This window comes from Glycine max, chromosome 17 (assembly GCF_000004515.6).
Source record: "Glycine max cultivar Williams 82 chromosome 17, Glycine_max_v4.0, whole genome shotgun sequence".
Lineage (NCBI taxonomy): Eukaryota > Viridiplantae > Streptophyta > Magnoliopsida > Fabales > Fabaceae > Glycine > Glycine max.
In genome coordinates, this window is record NC_038253.2 from 7,056,141 (window position 1) to 7,072,823 (window position 16,683).

The 16,683-nt window shown below is 29.2% G+C and overlaps 1 protein-coding gene across 1 annotated transcript; it reads left to right on the forward strand.

Moving 5' to 3' along the window:
• Positions 1 to 10,931: 10,931 nt before the first annotated feature.
• Positions 10,932 to 16,023, forward strand: LOC100788033 (serine/threonine-protein kinase STY13). Its single transcript, XM_003549582.5, has 6 exons — positions 10,932 to 11,585; positions 12,020 to 12,141; positions 14,376 to 14,572; positions 14,670 to 14,844; positions 15,154 to 15,288; positions 15,409 to 16,023. The coding sequence occupies exons 1-6, from the start codon at positions 11,243 to 11,245 to the stop codon at positions 15,613 to 15,615; spliced, it is 1,179 nt and encodes a 392-aa protein (XP_003549630.1). The 5' UTR covers positions 10,932 to 11,242; the 3' UTR covers positions 15,616 to 16,023.
• The last annotated feature ends 660 nt before the right edge of the window (positions 16,024 to 16,683 follow it).

Genomic DNA, 16,683 nt, shown 5'->3' on the forward strand with positions numbered 1-16,683 from the left:
TTTCTTTGAATGAGAAGAAAGAAAGAAGAATTCTCTCTTGAAGAAAAAGATATTAAAATTGAAGTCCATGGAGAAACTCTTAATGGATTTGCAAGTGTTTGTCCAAGAGTTTCTTTTGAGAGAGCATCTGACAATGAAGTTCTCTTGGAATATCTCTCTCATACATTTTGCGTCCCAAGTCACCTGTTTATAAGCATTTGATGACCATTCAAAAATCTCTTGAATAGATGTGACTCTCAGGAGTAATTTTTTTAAAGAGTTGTGACTCTTGGAAGTTATTTTCTGAATTTATGAATTCTTGACTTAGATCAAACTTGAGAAGCGCTTATCTTTGACATCATCAAAATCATGTATATATATATATATATATATATATATATATATATATATATATATATATATATATTTGCAAGTATCTGATCCATTGGGTTGGGGGACATCCGTGGTCTTTGATCTAAGACCAAAAAAATATTGTTTCACTTTTATCTTCAATATATTTATTCATTTTTTTATTATCTTTTTAGATAAATCATGATTTTATTATTTTGGTATCGTTTTACACTTTTCAACTATTTTAAGAGTTAATTTTATTTAACACTTATATTTTAATAAGTTAATTTTTCCATTATTAACTAATTTTTTAACTTTTAGTTAACTTTTTAATTTTCTAGCTTCTAACCATCTTTTTAGTTTCTAACTAACTTTTGAGATAGTTTGTTCTAACATAATTTTTTAGTTCTTTATAATATAGGTAATTAATTTTTGAATCATGTTATTAAAAGAAGTGTTTATATTTTGTATTTAACCTTACATGAGTATTACATTCTGAAAACACTAATGAAGAAAAAATAGTCATAGATATACTAATTAGTATTAGTATTGTGTAATGTGACTTGAAGGACAAGTGGGACTTAAAATAAATTTAAAATAAAAATTTATTATTTTGAATAAAAGTTGTATGTTGAATTTTTTGCTAATATATGTAAATATTTTGTTAATATATGAGATTTTTTTTAATAAAAACTAAGAAGAAATAAATTTTTTTGTAGGCCTAAAAGTTGAATTTAATTTAGTTTATCTTCAAGTCATCCTTGAGTCAGTCCTGAGTTTTGCCATAAAAGAACACTATTGTAACTATAAATAAATCGTTCAAATTCTTGAGAGTGTAAATAGCTAGCTAGCTAGCAATGCCATTGGAATAACGAAATAAATGTTCATTGCCACCCTTAAATGTTGCCCTTCGCACATCCTACGTAAAGAAGATGTCATGAGAGAAATCTGAGGCGGGTGGGTCCCGCACTGTTTGGGAAGGAATGGACTTTGAAGAGTGCTTCAAGGATTAAGAAAGATTTAAGAAGACAAATGGGAATGTGAATAAAAGAAAATGTGCTTGCTTCTGCCTTGCGCTGCTGTTTTTATTTGTATATATGAATGTGCTTGTCATCTTCTTTCTAACATAAGCAACGATCGCTAATAAAAACAACACTGTTTAATTTTAAGTAACTCTACATGATATGTAGGTTACTATTCCAATACTACTAAAAAAGTAATGTTAGGGGTGTTTGATTTGGTTGGATTTTTAAAAATATTTTTAATAAAAATAAAAATAGAAAATAATCAGAAAATAAAAATAATAAAATATCGCGTTGAAAATCTCATTTTGGGTAAAATAAAAATACGATTATAAGGAATATAATTTTAAATAAATCTAAAAATACAAAAAAATAAGAAGTCAATATATAATAAATTTTTAATGTTTTTATTTCATGAAAACAGAAAACAAAAAATCAAATCAAACATGTTTTCAGAATTCAAATTTTTTGAAAATGAAAATAGTTTTAAAAAAATAAAACAAAAAATGAAAATAAAAATTGAAAATACAAACTAAATACACCCTTAAATACTTTAACATAAACCATTCATTAAGCAACAAATGTGAAGATGTTCTAAAAAAATATTAATTATTAATAAAATTAGTAAATATTTTACATTAACGTCCTATTCATAAAAATCTCTAATTCATTATTAACATTGAAGGAAGACACTTCTTGTACCAGAGACATAAAAATTAATTCCACAGTTGATAATAATCCATTCACGGAACAAAGATATATATCTCTATGAATTTCCATGCGTACACCGATATTTTATTAAAAAAAAAAAAGCTTTACCCTCCAATGTTCAAACGGAATTGAGCCAAACCAAAAAAACGCTGCAAATAGCCACGCCCCTTTTTTTACTACAGGTATTCCTTTAATTGAAATTTATCTTTATCATTGTTGCTAGTAATCAACAAAAGAAATAAAAATTAGTAATCTGTTTTCAGGAAAATTTTCCTCTGTGCATATGTTTCAAACATTCCCCCCACCCCCCCCTTTGGTTCGTACACTATCATCATTAGTATTACACCCTTTCCCTTTCCTAAACCGGCAAAAAGGAAGACTAAAAATGTTAATTAGTCCCGTGTTACATGCGTGCATGCATGCATCCTTTGGTACCTTACATTGCGACTTTTTTTTACACACGTAGCTTTCGTCAAAACTCAATAATGCGTTTGAGAACAAGATTCCAAACCGAAAATACGACTAGGACATCGATAAAACTTGAATCCAACATGACCAAGTTCATGGATCGATCATAATCACATAGTAGGTGATCTGAGAAACATGGACATCTAAAAACGGCACGAGGTCAACTACTCTTTTTTTTCTAGTCAAGTCAAAGTATCCGTTTTTAGATTTTTTTTCCTTCGTAGATGCATTAATGTTGTATTTGGTTGAAATAATGAATTTTGTAAATTACTAAAATATTTAAACTCACTTGAAAGAATCCAAATTCAAATAAAAGAGAAATAATTTGAAAAAAAAATAAAGATATTTGTTTTGGTACACAAATGAAGATATAAGTTTTGTTATTTGGTTTAAGAAAAATATAATAGAAATAATACTTTTTGAGTTGAAGAAAATTGATTTTTCGTCTAAAAATTTGATTTTTTTTGTCTAAAACTCAAATTAAAAATGTTTTTAGTTTAAAAAATTGAATTTTTGAGAAAAATTAATGAATTTTACTGTAACCAATTTTTTTTTATAACTTTATTCTCTTGAGAATCACACAAACCAAATACACCCACCACATTTAATTTCTGTCTAACTTACAAATACAGCCTAAATTATTTCAAGTTTTCAACATCATTGAATATTTGAATGGCTTTATTTTGGTGTGAAGTAAGAAGTCACGTGGCTTTTTACATGTACGAAGCTTCCGCGTAACTCAACCACACAGCGTGCTGTTGCCTATGGTAGCATTGTCTGTTCACAGTTCAATGGTCAGTCATAAAGGACAAATTACGAATGGATCGGACAGATAATGTATTTTGATTTTTTTAGTTTTGAAGACTGACAGATAGATACTTAGAATTTCAGTTTATATTACTAATTAAACTGAGTTTTTTTTTATATTAAATTCATTCACGTGTACTCGATAATGAAATACTAGTAATAATTTTATATCAGTTGAAAGAATGAAATTTGTAAAATACTAAAATATGCAAACTTTAACTTTTGAGATGATGTCTCTATTTTTTTTTATTTTTGTAAAATACCTGTGCTTAATATGCTTAAAAGCCATCCATATTATAAATTGGAAAACTTACTCTACTTTTACAGTTTTAACCTTTTTTGCTGCAATTTTCACCTATTTTTGAATTTGAAGAATTTTTTTTATCTCTTCCTGCAATTTTCAACCTATTTTTTTTCCTAATTGGTTTAGCTTTTTATTTCAGTTCAATGGATGTGTTAGTTCTTACTAGTAGTACTCTTCCTTCATCACTTGGGCCGAGTAGGGGTTTGACTGGATCCGTCACAGTTCCTCCTACACTTTCATAGGCTGTTATATATATATTCTGCACCTCTAAGTTGCTTCTAGTACCCATTTTCTGGTTTCCGGAATTATCAATCCATAATGTAAAATTACAGATTTTGTCTTCCAAAATGATTAATCCAAAAAGATAAAAAAAAACATTCCAGAAATGGTACAGAAAATAACTTAGAGACACATAAAGAAACACTCACTTTCATTACACTATCATTTTTAATGAACTATGCATGGAATAAAGTGGATTATAACTTTTTTTAGAGGAAAGTGGATCATAACTAAAATCCTAATTAAGAAGTTTCTCTCTGGAGGATATAAAGGTTGATCTAGTGGCGAAAAAATAAGAGAAGAGAAAAAAAAGCTGACATGCTCAATTCTCTTACTAATAAAAATTAACAATTAACATTTGTCCAAAAAAAAAAGTTTCTCTCTCCTTTTTTATACTCTTAACCTGGCCCATCAACATGATCTCAAGCCACACACGAGCCCAGTAACCTAACTACCCTAGCAATTAAGATCCAAAGTCTGATGTTCCACTATTCTATTGATATTCTTTATAGCAGTAAAAGGAAACCTTGCCTTCTAGCAGTAAAAATGATATTCATTCTAAAGATGCTTTCATCCGAATACCAATACCAGTTTATGGTTAACACAAAGCATCACACCAATCACAAGGTATCATCATCACCATCAAATACACATCACCTTGTTTTATCATATATTTGGCATGTAGGATGTAGCATTTATCATTTATCATTTATACATTTTCAAGAATGAAATAAAATTGGCCGTAACTGATCTTGTTACACCGTAGAATTTGTCTTCATTTAAACATATACTGATACTTATTATTATGTATAATAAATTTATTAATTTTTAAAACAATTATTTTAAAGTTATTGTAATTAATAATGAGATTTTATTGTAAATAACTGTTTAACAATTAATGAAATAAATATTTATAATTCATGCTTAGTTATTGTTTTTTTTATAAATAAATATTAATTGTCAGTTTTTTTCTTAACAGCAGAATCGAATCCATAGTTTTTTTTTTCCTTTTTTCTTTCTTATTTTATTATTAAACCAAACTTATAACTTTTTGCTTAGTTGCTTAATTCAGATAATTGACAGTTTTTTTTATAAGATTAAATAATAGAGGAGCAAGTATAATTTTCTTAATGTCGAGGATGATTTATGTATTTTATTTTATTTTTATTATACAAGTAGCCCAGTCACTCCTATTCTTCGGCTGTTTGTCAACATCGATTATGTGGCCAGTGAGAAAAAAGAAAAGCGAGAAAAACGTTTGGTGGTGTTGAATCGCGAAACTGATTGCTTTCAAATTTTGACTATGAAAAGCATACATACATATACATATGTATTAATATACACAGATTGCTTTTATATCATTTATTAGTGTGTTAATGAATTATATAAAAATAAATTATTTTAAAATAAATTAATGGTATTGCTTGTTACAAACTTATACTAAAATTTAATGTGGGTTATTTTTTCTCACTCATGTTTATATTTTAAGCTATTTTCTCTTGTCTTTCCCACTTAACAACTCATTATTATCTCCCAACAAAAATTGTCACAAAAGAGGACGAGACATTTTCTTTTTGTTTTTTTTCTTCTAAATTAAGTATTAAATTACTGTAATATCCTTAAAATAAATTATTTTAAATAAAAAATAACGATTATTTTGTTTTAAATATTTTGATATTAGTTGTTAATGCACTCCAACTACCATGTACATTAACAATCCCTTGTATTTATATTTTTATAGAATATATAGGTATATATGAACTTAGTTATATTCAAATAAAAAAATATTAGCTTAAATTGAAATTTTGATTTCTTTGATTACCGGTCTATGATTTTAGTCTTTTTTTTATTTTGATTTTCTATTTTAGAAAATTCACAATTTTAATTTATTTTTTAATTTTGTATATATATATATATATTATTTTATTTTAATTAAATCTTAAACTTAGCCTATTTATTTAAGGTATCATAAAAATAATTTAATTAATTAAAATGTAAAAAATAAAAAAAATAAACGTTTATATAATTGATAATTGAATCAAAATTACATATATTTTAAAATAGAATACTAAAATTGCAGAAAAAAAATAGAAAATTAAAATTATAAATCAATAATTAAAGGAGATCAAAATTATAATTTAGTTAAAATATTAATATAAGATAATGCGTATATGAGTACTAGAATTGATTGCTCCTTGAGATAGGAACAATAAAATCATTTACGGGAATTCTATGCCATTGACCCGAACGTATTATATTAATATATTGTTTAAACTTAAAAGTGGTGTTTGATTTAAGTGTTTTTTTTTTCATTTTCTGAAAATAGCTTTTATTTCTAAGATTTAGAAAACATTTTTATTTTAATTTATAAAGAAAATATTTATTATGTTACCATCGTGTTTTTACTTTAACTAAGCCAAAAAAATTCTGTTTTTATTTCTTTAGAAAAAAATTGAAAATGTTGATATGTTATTTTTAATTTTGAATATATTTTTAAAGAAAATGTTTTCTAAATTTTAAGCAAAGGTATTTTCACTTTTATTTTATGTTTTCATTGATGAAAACAAAAAACATTCTCACTAATAAGCGTCATCAAAGGATTTAGGAATAAACTTAATAGCTATATTTGGGAGTACTTAGTAATTTCTTCTTCTGGGAACAAGGTCTTTCTGAAAACTGTATTGAACTTGTTGGTTAGTATAATCAAATTATATATAGTTATCTCTACTAAAAAAAATATTTTTTTATATACAGGTATATAAACTTAGTTATAATCAAACAATAAAAAAATATATAAATTTAAGATAACGTGTATGTGGATAGTAACATTGATTTATTTGATTGTTCTTTGAATATTCTGTAGCATAGTAACAATAAAATCATTTAGGGGACACCTATGGCATTGACGCTAACGTATCATATCATATTATTTAAATTTCAGGGTCAGGGGATATAAAAATTAACTATAACTTGAACTATAATTAATCATATATATATATATATATTTGCTTATGATATTTGTTTTTTTAAAATTTATAATTACTGATTTAATATTGAATTTGAATAATTGTGGAACCGAACCACGGGATTTATATAGGGGAAAAAATAAACTGTCCTAAAGTTTTGCTTCTTTTTTTTTAAAAAAAGAAAATCTATATTTCATTATTAGTATCAAAACAATGTTCGGTATAGTGTGCATTTATATTAAGTCTAAAAAATATCTAATAAATAATTATATTTTTCTTTTTATTTTGATCGCAATGTATTCGAGTTTTTCCCCCTTAATTAACTTATCTTGCGAAAATATTTTCGTCTTAAATAGTATTTGCTTTTATACGATTAATTATTAAAGTAAATCTAAAATGACTTTTAACCATATTATCTGTTGTAGGATGATTTTTTTTTGTCAAAGGTTTGCACTAATAATCAAAATTTAATTGTGGAACATCGTAACACAATGATTTAATTGACTTGAAAATATTCGAGGGATTAAAATCATATATAATTTAAATTAAAAAGACAAAAATTCAATTAAGTCATAATTTTAAATAGAAAGTATGTTTTAATGAAACAAAATAATCTACAACTTTTTAAATATTATTTTAAAAACTTTATAGAAACAAAAAGTGATTATCTCTAATAATAAATCAATTCTAAACCTGCTCTCACGAAAGTGTGAACCAAGGGGCCGTGAGTGTGAATAATTAAACTTAGGGTATGTTTGAAAAGATTAACTGAAATATTAGTTAAAAACTGAAAAATTAAATGAAAATTAAAAAATTAATTAATAGTTAAAAGTCAACAAATTAACTTATTAAATTAAAAATATTCGATAAAATTAATTCTAGAAATAACTTAAAAGTGTGAAATATTAGAAAATTAATAATACTTTAATTTTTTTTTAAAATAATAAGGAAAATTAATATATATATATATATATAAAACAAAAGAAAATATAAAAAGTTTAAAACTAGAAACTAAAATTTTTAAAAATGTTATTTCAAATAATATTTTAAAAAATGCTAAAAACTATTAAGAAATTATTTAAAAAAATTTATTTATCAAACAATCAAATGATTTTTTTAATTAGTAAAAAAAAACTAAAATACTAACTGAAATGCCTTTTACAACGTATCCTTAATAATGGGATATTAGTTACTATCATTATGAGTAATAATTTTTTTTTTGTTTCACGATGAAATTTCTAGTAAAGCAATAAAACAATAATATTTACTTTAGTTCTAAATTACTTTCGCCTTTTTTTTTCTTTCAAGAAGTTACTTTCGTCCTCTACCACAATGCACAATGTTAATCTTCTTATCCCAAAATAAAAAAATATTAATAATAATTAGGAATGGATTCATAGGACTGGCCGTTGAGCCCTTAATTCTTCTTAGAACAAAATCATGTAGAGAGTAATTTTTTGTATAAATACTCTCTCCATTTTCTTATTTTTAAAAAAAAATGTTATTTAAAATTTTCTAAATGGCACGAATTACTATTATCTTGATTATACCCTTATCATAAAAGAGAAAAATGATTGTGTATCTATGAAATGTCGAAGATTAAAGATATATTAGAAAATTATACTGTAGATAATTTTGATAGAAATGGAGGATTGATTACTTTCTAAACTTAGGAGTTATAAAAAATAAAGAATAAAGAAAAAGAAATGAGAAAGTAATATGATAGGATTAATTCCCCTTAATATTAAATTATTCTAAATTATATAAAAGGAGTTATAATTGGATGGTTGTGTAAATTTTTTTACAATGTTATTGTATAACTTTTTTTTAGGTTGAAAACTTATATCATTTCATTCTAATTAATTAAATAAGTGACTAAATATAATTAGGACTAAAATTAAATATGTGGTGACTAGGGAAGTCTCGTAACACCCTAACAAGAGTGTGAGCCGCTTTGTTGCTTACGAAACTAATAGAATAGTTAACATATCATAGACTTTCTTTACACTCGAGAAGGATTGAGCCAAATTCAGTTTGATGAATGTTTCATGCCTTGATTCCATGAGTCACTTGTTTTCAGTCCAGTTCGATACACATGTATTTCCAATTTTGCATCCTCTAATTCATGAACTAGTGTTAAACCCATCTGATGCACTGCCATGGCCAAAATAAATTTCCCAAATAGATGAGTTCTCCTATATTTTTTGTTGGCCAAAGCTATTACGCATATTTTTTTGTCAATTCATCAAATGCAAGTGTTTGTGTTTATTAGAACGCTAAAGTGGTGTCCACTTTTGATGTGGGCAAAAATGCATCCAAATTTTGTATTTAATAAATAAAGTCAAAGTGCATGATACTATATATTTTTTTTTCTACAAAGTAAAAAATGACAACAATCAAAATAGAGAGACTTACATGTGAGATGAAACCACAACAACCACACCACCTCCAATTCGTAGCTCCAAACCAAAAAAATGCACCAAAGTGCAGCCTCACAACATGTGTGGTTGGAGACAGCCAAGGTAACGCCTCTTGGAGCCTACCTCAAGACACTTGAACTAATATCAAATTTCAGCCAGACATGTCCTAAAAAAGGACAAAACCATGAATGCGAGACGCCACTCTAACTAGCGCCTTACAAATCATTCTTGACTTGACAGGTAAATAGTTTTGAAATTACACTACTTTAATAATTAGTTTCATGAAATCATCCAGTTTAGTAAAAAATATACGAATGGGTTGTTTTTGTTTTAGTTTTCTAAAAAATTAAGTAGTTTTAAACATAAAATAAATAAATAATAGTCGTGTTATGAAAAATAGTATAATAAAATGTACACTTTTTTGGTTAAATTGTATTTTTAATTAGTATAAAAGTCTTTTTTTATACAATTAATTTAATTATTTTCATTCACTGTTCAACTAATTCAAATAAGTAAAAGGATTTTGTTTTTCACTTCTTTACTGTTTATTCTATTAATTTAAACAGCCTTATATTTCACTCGATCTATTTTAATTCTATTTTTTTGTCTTATTTAATCTTTTTCTGTATCACTTTTAAGAATGAAAATAATATTAGTGAAAGTGTTGTAAGAAATTTAAATATGAATAACATCGTTTTGGAATTTTGTATGTTGCAATCACAATTGGCAACTCTGCATTTAATTAGTCTCGTAGGATTAGGTCAACTGATTTGCTGTGTATACAATCCAATATCATATTTTTTTTCAATCGATGATAAAGAGAATAAGAGTTTTTCTTTTGGATTTTAATAAAATTCATTGGTGAGTTAGACACGTACAAAGCTACTCGTCATATTCAATGCCGGTGATAATACATCTCTACCAAAGGTGGGTGAGGACTGAAATTCCAAAAAGCATGGCCAGGCCAATGATAATACTTCTTCCAAAAACATGACAACATGTAAGTATGTAACTTATTAATAATAATAATGGATGACATTTGAGTAAAATTAAGGTTAAATATATCTGTAGTAGTGTTTCAAAATAGGAAAATTCCCTAAATTTAGCACATTTTTGTCCATATAGTATTATTATCATTATATATATACATATGGTAGTGAATAATTTGTCATTTTTGTCCAGACAAACTTAATTTGCGAGACCAAAATTAATATATTTCTCAAAATGAAAACAAAAAAAGTAAAGGTTTAACAAAAAAACGAATATTTCGTTAATCCCTTATTTTTGAATATTTAAAAAACATTTAATCGTATAATTTATACATAATTGTTTATTGAATATCATATTTTTATATATAAGAGAAATTAATATTATCAAAATTATACTCAAAATAACATAATTATTTTTATATTATTCATTGATAACTGTACGATGAAAGTTAGTTATTTTTTTCTACATTTCTTTTTTACTTTTCACACTCTAATTACTTTTTTTTTCTTCCCAAAAACGTGTACTATATGGTATATAGTAAATACGGCCATTTGTACTAGTTGCTTATAATAAAACAATGAGAAAAATACATAATAATTATAATAATAAATAAATAAATAAAATACAGAAAGAGAACGAGGAGGAGAGATGTAAGTGGGTCAGAGGGACACGTTATGAGCAGGCAATTCCATGTGGCCACATGAATGAGAGAAAGCGGAAGAGGAAGAAGAAGATGATCAACAACAACAACAACAACAAGCAACACAGCAACACCAACTGAAACATCATCATCAGAATCATCATCATCATCTACGACCCTAAATTTTTTCACTTTCTCTCTCTCTCTCTCTCTCTCTCCCTCCCTCTCTCTGTCTGTGTCTGTGTCTGTGTCTGTGTCTTTTTTTTTTTTTTTTTTAATTGTGAGAGAGGAAGGAGATAAAGAAGATGAAGGAAAACAGTGATGGGTTTGTGAGAGCGGATCAAATTGATCTGAAGAGCATAGATGAACAGTTGGAGAGGCACCTCAGCAAGGTGTTGACCATAGAAAAGAAAAAGCGCTCTGAAGGGGGCGAAGAAGATGCTGCTGCTCATGATCATGTTCACACCACCAGTGCCACTGCTTCTCCCAAATTCTCACATGCTTCTTCTGCTGCTAGGGTTATTAACTTCAAGAAGAAAAAGCAGGACTGGGAGATTGATCCTTCTAAACTCATCATCAAAACTGTTATAGCTCGTGGCACTTTTGGCACTGTCCATCGGGGTGTCTATGATACCCAAGATGTTGCTGGTCAGTTTTATCTTCTTCTTTTGTTAAAAAAAATCAATTTTTGGGATCAATTGTTTACTTATTAGATTCAGATGCACAGTTCCCCTCCCCACCAAAGCTAAAGTGTGAGGAGTTTGTTAAAAAACATGTTTTTTTAGTGATCTTTCTTCTTGAAAATTAAATTTTTATTTTCATCAACTAGTGGATCAACCATTTAATTTCTTCAGCAAGTTATTACTTGAATTAAATTCATCCAATTAGTTAATTCCCTTGCTCCTCTGGATTTTCTTGTGAAGAGTTGACTTTTACGAGGATTTAGTTAGGGGTTGAATTTGTGGAAATAATAGTAAAATTTTGGATGATGCTTTTAGTATCTTGAAATTCATGAGATCCCCCGTTGTGGTTTTGGATGATGCTTTAACTGATCACAGTTATTGTGATTACTTAATGCTCAGTGAAATTGTTGGACTGGGGGGAAGAAGGACAAAGAACAGAAGCAGAAATTGCCTCCCTGAGGGCAGCGTTTACACAGGAAGTTGCTGTTTGGCATAAACTCGATCACCCCAATGTCACAAAGGTTAATTTCAATTCGTTCAACATCAATTTGTGTTATTTTTTTTATAATTTGTTGGGCTTGTGGTTTCAATGCTGTGTATGCTAATATTATTTTGTTTTATTTGGGTGGAGGGATCCATCCAAACATAGAACTTTCTTCCATCTGAGGTTCCTATGAATTTATGCTATCAGCTGAGTGTCATTTTTAGAAGGCAAATCAGTCCTCCTTTATAAGTATGCCTTTGCATATTATATCTATGCATATCTGCTTTCAGTTTTAGACTTTCTTTGTTGTTGCATACTTGTATATAATAAATTAATTATGTACATGTTTGTTTAAGCATTTGAACCTCCGTTCAATGGCATTTCACGCTTTCCTATGCACCAAGCATGACCACACGTGAGAGGGGGAAAATGAAGCTTTTAAGTTCAACGTAAAAACAACATGTATTCAAACACGCCATATATCTTTCAAAGGGTTCAAGTGGTTAGGTCTTTTGTTAAATCTTTAATTCTCAAGGATATAAAGTTTTGTTGGTTTCAGATTTCCGGGATTTCCTTCTTAAATACGTCATCCCCACTGTTCCACCTTCCTTCTCTGTTCTTCTTTCACTTACATTCAACTTGAATTTGCTTGCAATTGTGGAAGGGCTTTCTTTTTTGCAGTTGATGGCCATTATTATTGCTCTTGTTGTTTAAAAATATTCATGCACATTGTTTTAAGCAGCGTTGTTAAATAGCCACTATAGCGGCCCTTTAGCTATTGCATTGTAGAATTCCCTGGAACTGCGATTGTGACTCTGTCCGCTATGGCCCACTATTGCGGCTGCTATAGATTTTGTGGTTGAGGCATGTGTCCTGCATCCAGTTGTCATCTCTGTCAAGTCTCTGGCCAATTGGACTTTTAAGTTAATATTATGCCAACTTTTATTCATTTTGTTTTTATTTGCATGCAACTTTCCTTTTTCTTCATGTGTGTGTGTGTATATATATATATTTCAACCATTATGTATGTGACTTCCGCTATTTGGCCATGATGCTATCTGATATAGTGTATTATTGGCTTTCCACCATTTTCTGTAATCTGCAATTGATAACTCTGGTTTTAAGAGCATGAGGCACACTGTTTGCTTACTGTAATGGTATTCTAGAAATCTTTATTGGCAAAATACTGAAATATGAGAAATGTGAGAGTATTTTATGGAACTACAAATATATGAATCTTATAATATTCAACTTTATTCACAACATATGAGCTTAACTGTCATAGATTTGTTTTTCTCTCTTATTGTTTCTTTGTTGATAATCTGAGATTGTTGTGATATGTATGTTGGAATAGATTAATCTGAGTCTGCTGGTAGAGAATCTTCACAGATGCATCATTGCCTTAACTTGTGGCTTACTTGTAGTTTAATGTATTTTAACTTATTTGGAGTTATTTCTTTCATTTTTTAGAAACCAGTTTTGATTAGATCTCTGTTGACTATAGCCTACTCTTTTATGAGTTGATTATAGAACAGTAACTTAACTACAACCTTTCCAATAGAAGTATAGGACTCTAATTTATAACTTGTTGATAATCTGTTTAATACTCTGTTGATCCAAAAAATGATCACTGATATCTTCACATAGAATGAAGTGGGTAGATATGGTCATTCTATGCATTATTTATTGCAAATTCAGAGTGCTCTGAACTTGAACTAGTCTTTCACATTGGAGGGTGAAAACAAATGTGAATAAGCCGTTTCCGTTTGGTTCAGCATCCCTGGTTCTGTTGACAAAGCTTGTAAATAAATAAATCTGTTTGCCAGCATTTTTGAACTACTTAACAACTGTAGGGATTCTAGTTTACATACAATGAAAGCTTCTAGTCTTTAGGTTTCTATTGTTTATGGTGAATCTGTTCTTTGGAAAATACTTTCACATTCTGACGTCAATCTTTTTCTGAGATATCCTGTATCTTCATTAAATTTAAGTCCATTCATTTGGTGTGTTGGGGTGTCCTGGTCTGGTTTCTGTCCATTTGTCCTACCCTTTTCTGGTACAATAGATGCATGTAGGTGTGTAGGATAATTATAATCATCTTGCCCCTATTGCCTGTTTTGTTCTTTTTCTTCATGACTTTTTTCTCTTTCCTGTTCAATCTTGTGATATTTGCAGTTAATTTGTTTTCTCTCTTTCCAAAGGGTATTATGCACTTTCTGCAAACATTTTTCTATGCTAGCGTTTTTAACCATTTACATTTTGCATGTTTAGTTTATAGGGGCAACAATGGGGTCTTCAGAATTGCAGATACAAACTGATAATGGTCTAATTGGCATGCCAAGCAATGTCTGTTGCGTTGTTGTTGAGTATCTCGCTGGAGGCAATTTGAAACAATACCTAATAAAGAACAGGAGGAGGAAGTTAGCTTTAAAAGTTGTCATCCAGCTGGCACTTGATCTTGCAAGAGGGTATTTTCTTTTCTCATTGTGGATTAGCAGTTTGGGAACAATAATTCTTGTAATTTGTCTGCGTAACTACTCAACTTGAATTCACTTGGTTTTACAGGCTGAGTTATCTTCACTCTCAGAAGATTGTCCATAGAGATGTAAAGACAGAGAACATGTTGTTGGATAAGACACGTACAGTTAAAATTGCTGATTTTGGGGTTGCACGTGTTGAGGCATCAAATCCTAATGATATGACTGGGGAGACTGGTACTCTTGGTTATATGGCTCCAGAGGTGTGTAGTCAATACCTGTAAAATCCTTTACAATTTAGAAATTATTGTACTAGCATGTGTAACACAGCGGAAGCCTTGGTGCAAAGGCATGCAATGTAAAAATAGGTTTCATGTGATGGGGAATTAGTGTATCCAGTCATTCCTAGAGTTGTTCAATGAGGGTAATGATGACCTTCATGTGGCAGCATAGTGTGTGAAACTGTGAATGAGAAAAGAAAAAGATGAGATAAAACTTAAAAGTATTTAATTTGGTCAAAGAGAAAGCCCTTGTAGTTGACTATTTCTTTTTCCAATGGGGATTGTTTACAGGTTTTAAATGGCAACCCCTATAACAGGAAATGTGATGTGTACAGTTTTGGCATCTGCTTATGGGAAATATATTGTTGTGACATGCCATATCCTGACCTAAGTTTCTCAGAAATTACTTCAGCTGTCGTTCGCCAGGTATTTTTTCTTCTCTGTTTTGATTGGTTTTCTCACTTGAGCAAGTGCTTGTTTATCACTGTGGGTTCAGTGTCTGTGAACCCATCATGATAATCTTATTATGTTCTGTTGGAATTTCAGAATTTAAGACCAGAAGTACCAAGATGTTGCCCGAGTTCCCTAGCAAATGTAATGAAGAAGTGCTGGGATGCCAGTCCCGATAAGCGGCCGGAGATGGATGAGGTAGTTTCCATGCTGGAGGCCATTGACACATCCAAAGGTGGAGGTATGATCCCTCATGATCAGCAACAGGGTTGTTTTTGCTTCCGCAAGCATAGAGGGCCTTGAAAATTTGGTTATAATGATTTTTCAGTATTTGAAGAATCAATTTGTATCATAGTCAGAAAGCAGGATTTGGATACTAGATGAGACAAATACACAATAGGGGGTACAGGTAGGAGGAGCTGGTGACATGTCAATATGTTGGTGGGTGTGTAAAACTGTACCTCTGATTTTCTTTTACCTTCTTTTTTCCCCCACATTGGTTTGGGTTCTGTGGGTATGAGTATTACTTTCAGCTTGGTGGCAATGTTGCCAGATTGGACTAGTAACATGCAGGATCTTCATTATACTATTGCATACTCGCTCGCAATCATAATTGATGTGATTAAGTTGGATCCGTTTGCTTTGTAAACAATAATATACAAGCGTTTTATTGAATGGGAAATAAAACCTCTTTGGTCACTTTATTACAAATTCTCTCGTCACAAACTTCATAGTTGTGATGGTCTGTTTTGATTTCTTAGAAGGGTGTCAACACAGTTGGGATGCTTCTCCCATTTGAGGGTGTCAACAAAATTAAGATGTTCTTTTTCTCCAGCTGCTGCTGCTCTAACTTTATATATATATATATATATATATATATATATATATATATATATATATATAAAACTTTCATAACTCTTGAAGAACTTTTGCACTTCTCTATTTTCTCACACATCAATGACACTTTTTAGGCCTTATATACTTATCAGCTAAAAATATACAAAAAAAATTTTGGCACAAGCAAATCAGTTTCGACAATTGCTTCCTGCATCTTCCATATTGCTTTCGGAAAGTGCAAGAAACAATTCTAGAAGTACCGAAAAAAAAACACCCATCAGTTTCAGCATGAATAAAATGAGTTTTTGCACAAATTAAAAAACTATTATTATTGTTCAACTAGTCGTCCAAACAAAGTTGGTGTGCCACTTGAACTCTATAGTTTTCAAGACCACAGTTTTCTAGTTTCCACCAACTTGTTCTGCTCCTTCATCAACACCTACTGACTTTACATTCAGTATGTCAAGACAGAACTTGAACTTCACCAATGGAATTAGTTTGTTAATCATGTCAGTTGGATTATCAGATGTGTGA

Coding starts and splice junctions, on each gene's coding strand:
- LOC100788033 (XM_003549582.5), top strand. CDS start 11,243: ATGAAGGAAAACAGTGATGGGTTTGTGAGAGCGGATCAAATTGATCTG. Junction 11,586..12,019: donor TGATACCCAAGATGTTGCTG/GTCAGTTTTATC, acceptor CTTAATGCTCAG/TGAAATTGTTGGACTGGGGG. Junction 14,845..15,153: donor TTGGTTATATGGCTCCAGAG/GTGTGTAGTCAA, acceptor GATTGTTTACAG/GTTTTAAATGGCAACCCCTA.